At 39.3% G+C, this 10,202-nt stretch overlaps 1 protein-coding gene across 1 annotated transcript in view; it reads right to left on the bottom strand.

Moving 5' to 3' along the window:
- Nucleotides 1-4,569: 4,569 nt before the first annotated feature.
- Nucleotides 4,570-10,202, bottom strand: part of OGDHL (oxoglutarate dehydrogenase L) — a 66,232-nt gene continuing 60,599 nt past the window's right edge. Inside the window, exons 20-22 of the mRNA XM_063133136.1 lie at nucleotides 8,272-8,435; nucleotides 7,712-7,866; nucleotides 4,570-4,973 (exon numbers count right to left, since the gene is read on the bottom strand). Coding sequence (XP_062989206.1) covers nucleotides 4,850-4,973; nucleotides 7,712-7,866; nucleotides 8,272-8,435 — 443 coding nt within the window. The 3' untranslated portion in view covers nucleotides 4,570-4,849. The remainder of the gene's footprint in view (nucleotides 4,974-7,711; nucleotides 7,867-8,271; nucleotides 8,436-10,202) is intronic.

Here is a 10,202-nt window from a genome sequence, read left to right as displayed (position 1 = left end):
GTTCTAGTGATAAACTAAACTATTGTTAAGTTGAAATACCGTATTTCTTCGATTGTAAGATGCCATCGATTGTAAGACGGACACTAATTTCAGTACCACCAACAGGAAAAAAAAAAACCTAAGACACACCTGCGATTCTAAGACGCACCCCATTTTTAGAGATGTTTATATGGGGAAAAAGTGCATCTTAGAATCGAAGAAATAGGATAAGAGGTTCAGCATATGGAAAACTTTCCATTAAAATATGGAAGGATTCTTTGGGTAGTTCTGCCAACAAATGAGATGAACAGATTGGATTAAGAGAATGCTGGTTATATTAAGTCTCAATTTATATGCCGAAAACTAATTTGGGACTTTGTGTCCAAACTACAGACAGATAGGCAGATATATATAGGTCTTTCTCTCTGTATTTGTGTGTGTGTGTGTGTGTGTGTGTGTGTGTGTGTGTGTGTGTGTGTGTGTGAGAGAGAGAGAGAGAGAGAGAGAGAGAGAGAGAAAGGTAGGTAGGTAGGTAGGTAGGTAGGTAGGTAAGATCAGGCTAGGCTGTCAGGAAATTGAGCAGACTGGCAGGTCTTTTAGTTTGCTTAATGCAATCAACCTTTTGAAAAAAAATAAAAATAAAACAAAAGACGTTTGTTCAAGGAATTGTACCCAAGGAGTCTAGGATTTTTTTTTTTTTACTGTATTAAATTCTAAGCCTTCAAATCAAAATCCAGAGAAGACAGAACAACAGAAATATACATGAAAGAAAATCCAGAAGATGCCAGCATTTTTGTGAATGGGATGCTAATGCAAATCCCCAAAGGAGAAGCTGTCATAAAACCACCATAAAGAAAACAGACTTTATATTCCACTATTTATTTTTCACATCTTTGGATAGAATTTTTTTTTTAATATAATGCCACAGTCCACAAACAACAATGAAAATGGAAACCTGCCATTTCCTACTTTTATGTCTATGTTAATTTTGCTCTCTAAATTTGTGCGTTCCCAGACACAAGAACATTTATCACTGAAAAGGAGACAGAAAGTATTTCAAGTTATACTGAGATGGCCTTCCTTGTAAAAACAGAGCAAAATATATAGACCCATTATTATTTAAACTACACCCAGTCCTTGTCTTTGAAATTATTATTTATTAACCCCCACCCCTCAAACTGTTTTACCTTGGGTCTACTTACAGCACAATCCTATACATGTTCACTCACGAGTAAGTTCCATGGTGCCTACTCCCAAGTAACTGTGCATATGATTGCTGCCGGAGGGAGGATTGTTCCGTTTCTGCGCTCCAACATCGAAAATGGCTCTGACCTTGGAGCCCAGAAACTCCCAACCACTTTCCCATTATAGTGTGGTTCCGGCTACATCGTCACACTCAGAAACAGAGCATGGAAACAGGAAAAGGGGCATTCCCAGGGATGAGGAGAGGAGACTGGGGCATTGGCCATACGGTCAGCTGCTAGATGGGCGAAAACACTCATCTAGCAGAACTGCAGGATGCCTGGAGAGCGGAGGCGAAGATTACCTTCATGTTCCAGCTGTTCCGCATTGGATAGGCAGCAGCTCCTGGGTTCGGAGGCTGCTGACTGCGCCCTTAATTATTTAACCGATTTCACTCAGAGCTAAATGAATGTAAAGCAAGCAAGCAACTGCAAATTCCAAATCATTTTAGTACCTATTCGAACTGGGGGAGGGGAAACCTGGGCCTAGCAACCTTGTTTAAAGAATCCAAATATTATACCTACTTACTTCATAGGTTGTTTCAACTATTCTGCAGCATTTAGGGTTTCAAGAATGCTCCAAATAGATCAGCAACAACCAATTAATGCCAGATCTGAGTCTGGCTGTATAACTACCTAAATCAGCCTTCCTGAACTTGGCACCCTCCATATATTTTGGACTTCAGCTTCCATCAGCCTCAGCCACCATCATCAAGAATGCTGGGAGTTGTAGTCTGGAAGGCACCAGATTGGGGAATGCTGATCTAAAACATGCCTTGTGATATTTAAATAGCAAAGTAGGTTTTCATGTCGTTGGGTACACCAGGAAGGGGCAAAAAGATTTCAGCATTTTTATTGCATTTTTATACCGCCCAATAGCTGAAGCTCCCATGAGCTACAGGAGTGTTAGCTGTTGTCCACCTATGATGAAGTACAATGATAGCCCATGAATAGGTATTTGTATTGAAATAAAGTGAGGCTGCACCTACTGATATCACTCTGTCCTTATTGTGACACAACTAATATGTCAAGCTCAAGTATTATCAGGGTTGGAGCTCATGTTGCATCCTTGACATTCTCTCACTTACATTTCCCAACTTCTAATGGGGAAGGGAAATGGAATAGTATTTTTAGGGTCCTACTCTATGCACCACTTTGAATAAATCTGTCAGGAATGCACACTATATTGATTTTGAGAAGGGACTGATGGAAGGGGAAGATGGGGCTGCCCCCTTTGAGACAAAATGATTTGACATTTCATAGTATCCTGACCCAAGCATTTCTCAATTTTTTTAAAAAAAAGTTACATACAGATGGAGTATTTTTATTTTTATCGATAGGGCCACAGCTAGACCTAAGGTTTATCCTGGGATCATCCAGGGTTCGCCCCTGCCTGAGCACTGGATCCCCTGTGTGTCACCTAGATGAACAGGTTTGACCCCTGGATGATCCAGGGATAAACCTTAGGTCTAGCTGTGGCCTAGGCTATGGACACACATTTATTTCTTAAATGAGCTCCTAGGGAATATATCCCCTCAATGACATTAAGGGCACATATTTATTACATTATTATCCTGCCCTTCCTCCAAGGAGCTCAGGAAAGTATATGTAGTTTTCTCTTCTCCCTCATTTCATCCTCTGAACAGCCTGTACATAAGAGGGTGCGGCAGAGAAAAGCATTCTAAAAAACCAATATCAACTGGAATCGTTTGAAAGAAAAATTCTGTACTTGAATGTCTGTTCACTATCCAGGTTTTTAACAAAATAACATTCGAGAAGAATGTAATTTATTTCTTGGTCTCATTAAACTTATCCTTAATGTCATCTCTCCTCTTCCAGAATCTTCAAAAGGTATTCTGTTCATTAGAGCTTAATAATAATAATAATAATAATAATAAGAAGAAGAAGAAGAAGAAGAAGAAGAAGAAGAAGAAGAAGAAGAAGAAGAAGAAGAAGAAGAAGTCTTGAACAGGGATAGGCAATTCTCTCAAGGTCGACAACCGCATAGGGGCTTGGTTGGGCGGCCAGGAGCCACATACCTCTGCTTGTGCACACACATATCACAAATGCACAAGCACCCAAATCTTACTGCAGATTGCTTTTGTGGGGAGGCTTTAACCTGCCCAAAGCTCAACAATATTAGCCCGATTCTGCAGGGAAAGAGGGTGTGTGAGAAGTGATCGTGGGGATTCCTCTTTCTCTGCAGTACTGGGCTCCCACCAGCCCACCAAACATCTATTTTGCAGAAGCCTGATTCTGCAGTGAAAGTGGGCGCATGGGAGAGGACTCTTCATACACTTCCCCCACCCCCCCAGACTGCATGGGAATTCAGCAGCACCTTTGGGCTGTATGTTGCTCATCCCTGGTCTAGATCTATGCAGAGGTGAAGCTGTAGCATATGAAGGTAATATTTACCAAAACTTACAGTTATTGGTGGAATATTTCTAACATATTGAATATTTTTATTACTACTACTACATTTTATACTGCCTATCCAGGATCTCTTCTCGATCATCCCAGAGTGCAGGACATGGAATAATGGGCTCAAGTTACAGGAAGCCAAATTCCAGCTGGACATCAGGAAAACTTCCTGACTGTTAGAGCAGTACGACAATGGAACCAGTTACCTAGGGGGGTCGTGGGCTCTCCCACATTAGAGGCATTCAAGAGGCAGCTGGACAACCATCTGTCAGGGATGCTTTAAGGTGGATTCCTGCATTGAGCAGGGGGTTGGACTTGATGGCCTTATAGGCCCCTTCTAACTCTACTATTCTATGATTCTATATAACACTGGCCGACCTTTTGAGAATTTAATTGAAAATTAAAAGCTGGGCTGCAATGTGAAAAAGTGCCATGAATAACTATTTTGACATTCAAAATGATGGGTCAGAACTACTCCAAAAATGCATTTTAAACATATCCATCATAAGAACTTTTTCTTCTATTGAATGTCGGCATTCTTAAAGGATTAACATACTCCTGCACCTGTTTTCACTATGTACTTGTTGATTTAACTGTGAATCTTAACAGTGAAGTAGATAGATGTGCATGTAACTTTTCTCACATGACATCTTCAAGCACCAGTCTTTGTATGCATATATAGGAAGCAATTCCAATAATTAGTTCCGGTGACTAAATGAAAAGTGAACCCCATTCTCTACTAAGCTGCACGTTGTGTTTACACATGCAGGAATGCAAAAAAGAAGGGTTGGCGGGTGTACGTGTGTGTGGAATGTGTCAAAAATGAGATACTTAAGAAGATACACAAACTGCTATAAAACAGAACCTGATCTCTGATGTAAAGAAATGCCATTAAAATACACATACTGATCCAGTCTAGTTTGAATGTTCCAAAACGTAAAGCAAAAGACTTTTTTATTCTGTCTCTTCATTAAGAGGTAGCTGTGCTGTAATCCATAAAACCACATTAACTGGAGCAGAATTAAGAGGTGCCCTTAGCATTTACAGCATACACAATAGTTTAGAAGAGATGCGCTTAGCAGTCTTTTGAAAGAGCAAACCCAACAAAATCCCAAGTAGTTTCCCACTGATTTTTAAATTTCCTTTTATGGTCATGACCTTTCCTAAATACTATATAATATACATAGAAATGGGCCTTTATATTAAGTTCAAAACATCTTTCCTTCAAATGCTTCCAAGTTGAAAGCTGTGTCCAAAAATCTTCTGAGTGACACCAGATGAGTGTTCTTGTTACCAGTTGCTGGAGCAGCAGCTGGTTCCCGGCCAACATACCTTGAGATAAAAGAGACAAGAGAGTAGGTGACAGAAATGAGGTAAGAACACTTTTGTTGAAGCAGACACATACTACAGATATTTCCTATAGACTGTTGCTTACATCTGAGAGAAGCTGGCAACAACTTGCCATAGAATTGTAGCCAATGGTTGTTTCCAATTTAAATCACATTCATTTAAATGGATCTACTCGAAGTAGGACTAACATTGGATACAACCCACAGACAGCATTGGTGTGACCTATTTGCTTATGTTATTCACTTCTTAAATTGGTAAAACCTTGTTCAACTAACTTGTCTTGTCAAGCTGCCTTAATTAAAACGAGACAAGTTGTTTTGAACACACATTTCCACAACCAATCTCTGAGATATTTTCTGACGAGTGTTATTGTTTAGGGACTTTGAGGTATCCATCTACAGTACAGTTCTTTATTATTTATTTATTTATTTATGCATTTTTATGCCGCCATTCAGCCAAAAAAGGCTCTCATGGCGGTTTACAAAAATATTTCTTGACAGTCCCTGCCCACAGGCTTACAATCTAAAAAACATGACACAAAAGGAAAGGGGATTGGGAGGGAGAAGGAGGGGGGAAAGCAAAGCAAATACAGGCACTACAATCTTAGTTGGAAAGTTCAGCAGTTACAGGAGACAGCAGGAGGGAGGGGGCTCTCAGCTGGAGCTGGACCCAGGCACGGTGGAGAGGTGCCTGGCTGCTGCTTCCTCCCTCACTGGTGGCCTCTGCAGAGACAGTTGACAGCAGGAGGGAGGGGGCTCTCAGCTGGAGCTGGACCCAGGCACGGTGGAGAGGTGCCTGGCTGCTGCTTCCTCCCTCACTGGTGGCCTCTCCAGAGACAGTTGGTAGCAGGAGGGGGGGGGCTCTCAGCTGGAACTGGACCCAGGCACGATGGAGAGGTGCCTGGCTGCTGCTTCCTCCCTCACTGGTGGCCCCTCTCAGTTCTTTGGGAGCATTTAGCTGCCTGTTTACCAACTATAGCAAATTAAATACTTCTAAACAATGTGTACCTCAAAAATTACTTCATGGGTTACAAAACAGGTTTTGGATTAACTAGAATTAGTACAGGAAAATCTTCTTTGATCCATTTACCGTTTTTGGGGGTGTTTGGTTTTTTTAGAAATAAACTTACAGCATCACATCAAAATGTAACTTGCATATAATAACATAGAAACATTTCTGCTGTAAAATCTTCTGCTAAAGATCCTTAGCTCTTAATAGATTAAAAATAGAATTATTTCAACATTTCTTGTTCTTAGTCTTCTAATCTTAATATAATAATAAAAAAAGAAAGATCTCATTCTAAGTACAAAGATTCCTACTCAATACTGAATAGGCTATTCAGCTGACAGGTACACATGATGGGTAAACTTTTAATAAGAAGCTCCTGCATTCCAAAATCTGCACGTTTATGCCTTTTTGTGTAGAAGTTACCTCATAACTAATATTATGAGCTGTCACATAAATTAGGGCTCACAGTCTTAATTATCTCATTGATATTAAGCATTCCTAAAAATTGGAACATACTTGTAAGGCTTACGCATACACCTTTCAGACTAGATAAGATCACTTTTGAATTATACGTTTGAGAAGATAAGTCTTTACTCAAAGTTTGCCAATTAAACTTAAGTCTATGAAGTCTTCTAGACCTCTGTATATCAAGGTTTTTGATGTGCATACCTTACTCAATATTTTATGCTCACTTGATGTATTACAGTCTCATCCTTGTTCATTACTCAAATAACTGTTTGGCCCAAGTGATAAAGCTTTAAATCAGTATTTCTCTTTGGATACTATCCAGGTCATCTTGACTATTATTTTTATGCTAGTTACCCAGAATTCATAATGAACCTGCTTGTGAACTATCTTTCTTTAAAACAATACTTCTTAGTTATTTATACTTTCACATTTTAATTATTCATCATTAATATTTACCATTTGGATTTCATAATAAAAAATCTTATATCGTTTTAAGACGGTGGATTAGCAATTCTGAATAGTCCTCCCAGCATGTCAAGTAAGGGAAAATCAGTTATTTCCTAAAATCCAGGACACAAACCTCCATTTCTTTATTTTGATGATAGACTGGTTATTCAAGTAGACTCATCTACATGGTTTGTGCAGCACCATAAGGTTCTACCTGCAGGATCGCATTCTCCCATACAATCCGTCCCACACACTCTGGGAAGAATTTCCTCCAGCCAGCCCAAATTAGGACCTTCTCTTCTGCTGCTCCCGGACTGTGGAATGGCCTGCCAGAGGAGATTCATCAACTTAACAGTCTTTTAGCATTTACGAAAGCCATAAAGACGTGATTTCTTCTGGCAGGCCTATCCAGTGGAATTTTAGGATGTTTTTAGGATGTTTTAACAATGTGTAGTATGTTTTTAATCAGTATTTTATGTATTTTATACTTACTGTTGTTCCTTGCCTCTATCAAAATGGAGAGGCGAGTAAGAAATAAATGTGCTATTATTATTATTATTATTATTATTATTATTATTATTGGTTTAATAATAGTTTGAAAGAGGCAGAGAATCATCCGCCTATGAAGGGGCCATCTCTCAGTGCTAGGCAGTGTTCTGCATGCAACAGATTCCAAGTTCAATGGCAGTCAAAGCAATACTGGTTCATTTGGGAAATCTAGATAGAAACATCAGTGCCTCAATGCCAAAAAGGCAAGCCATCCTAAGTTAAAAGAACACCAATGCAAGTATCCTTACCATATTGGTCGAGTATGGTTGACAATGGTGCGGAACCGAGGTTTGACATAGTCGTAATAGCCTATGTTCTTGTGCTCTTCTTGACACCAGACAAGCTCAGCTTTCGCATACTTCTCAATTTCCTCTTTTAACAAGTCAAAAGGGAAAGGAGAGATCTAGAGAAAAATATGAAGATATTCTGAAATATAGAGATTTCATGTACTGCAGCCAATGCATGTTCATTCCCTCAGTACATGAGTTTATTCTCCAAATTCTTGAGAATTTCATTTGCTCCACTTTTTGAAGCAAACCATTCTGATCTGTAACTCCTGGACAGGTGTATGAATCAGAATACAGTTTCCTTCACATTTTGCAGTTCCTCAAATTTTTGATGCAGTTTTCAGCTCAAAAAAAATATCACAATGCATATTTTAAGATAAAGTAAGTTTTAGAATGTGTATTTCGTGAGAAAATACATTACAATATTATTTGCATATTTTTTATGCCTGCACCTTACTGGCCTGCAAATTTAAAATTGTTTGTACAACAAGCTCTCTTCAGGTTCTAAAATTTTGCTTTACCTGTTCCAATCTGGTTATAGCCACCTCCTTCTCCAAATCCTGGTTTTTTCTCTCTTTAACAAGATCATAGTATACCTTCCCTGTACAGAAAATCACCCGCTTCACATCTACAGGAGTTTCAGCTGCAGGCCCTTCTTCAGGAAGCACACGCCTGAAGCTTGTACCTAGTTCCACAACAAAAATGTTTTACTTAAAGGTGTTTAGTTTGATTTTGAGACACAGACTTAGTAAAGGAAGTAGTAACAATTACAGTTTTCAATGCCACTCACTGTTCTCACTGAACCCTCCCTCTCCACTGACTTGTACCTTCTTTGATTAACTGGATAGATAAATGTTCAATGGAAAGTGCTGTTCAGCCCATTCTGCATGAGGCTGCATTCCCCCCTATGAATCACGTTCACAGCCCGGGGGTGCTGTTACAGCCTGTCTTTGGAGATTCAAATGCTTTCACTGGACTGTTTAATTTTGCTTTTACTGTCATTGTTTATTGATTTTATTAGCATCACCGTAATGTAAGCTGCTCCGAAAGAAAAAAAGAAAGAAAACAAATTCTCTCTACCTTCATGATGAGTTAAATCTGGATATGTGGTCTACTCAGAGGTAAACCACACTGCGTTCAATGGGACTTATTTCTAGATGTGTGCATGGGATTGCAACTTCAATCACCGCTCCATCAGAGTGAGCTTCTGCAAAGGCTCTACTGGAGTTCTGTCTTTATGCATACCTCAGCCCATTGTTTGTGTTGTGATGGCTCATATGTGAGCAGTTGAGATACATCTCGAAGAGAAAAAGGGCTATGTTGGGGGCGGGGGGGGGGGGGGCAGACAGGAAGCCTCTCAGGGTCAGATTGAGTGCCTGAGCTGCTTGTTGTCTATGCCTAGGCTAGGCTATTGTCTACCCTACACTTCATGTAAAGTTGCCCTTGATTGTCTTCAGAAGCTTAAACTGGATTAGGATTTGAGAGCACACCTCATAATAGGGTCATATTTAAGATTATTTTTTGTTGCAAAATATGGGATTTTTAAGTACACATCTGTATCTACACACAAGCAAGGCAAAGAAGAATAAAGGTCCCAGTTATTTTATTGAAGCTTTTTCTCGCACAATCTTTTTTTAAATGCCTGTGGTCTGGGCCTTGTCTTGCTGCTCGCTAGAGCATCTTTTAAAAAAATTAAACAGATAAGTTATTAAAAAGACAGCACATAACAAATGTACTAAAATTAATTATAAAATTGTACCAGCAAACACACCTGAGTAATGAGCCACGAAGGTTATAAATTGGGGTGTTTTTATCATCTCATATTATATCATTAAAACCCTCAGAACATGACAGCATCGTTCAATAAAAGTCAATGAATATAGACAAAAAGCACTTTACATGTTTATGTTTAGCACTATAAAAAAAAACATTAGTAACTGTCATACTAGGGTGTCTGAATTGGAATCCTATCGTGTTTTGTATTTAATTAGAGGATATCTCAGTTGACATATAGTTGGACAATAAAGCCCCCTTCCTTCCAGAGATTCCATCCTCTCCATAACTTAGGGATACCAACACAAAAATATATAGGGATACCAACCCCCTTTATAAACTTAGGGATACCAACCCCCTTTATAAAACATAAGTGGTTCCCAACAAAGATTTATCCTAACTTTCCAGATATCGGTATCAATCCCATAATTGCATACTCAATAGGCAGAGGAACAAAAAATGTTGATACAACTACTATAGTTGAAAATGTAGTTCAAAGTTTGCCTAGCATCAGCAGAGACTGAAAACACCTTCCATTGGCGGACAGGATGATGTCATCACAATATAGCTTTGCCAGCTACTGCTGATCAATTTGCAGTTGCTTTATTGGGTTCTTTCTCTTCTCTGCCTTTTTTGATAGCTCTGCTGTCATCTGTCACGCGTCAAAATCCTGTCAGGG

This window comes from Elgaria multicarinata, chromosome 8 (assembly GCF_023053635.1).
Source record: "Elgaria multicarinata webbii isolate HBS135686 ecotype San Diego chromosome 8, rElgMul1.1.pri, whole genome shotgun sequence".
In the NCBI taxonomy this organism is placed as follows: Eukaryota; Metazoa; Chordata; class Lepidosauria; order Squamata; family Anguidae; genus Elgaria; species Elgaria multicarinata.
This window is presented reverse-complemented; position numbering and strand designations above follow the sequence as displayed.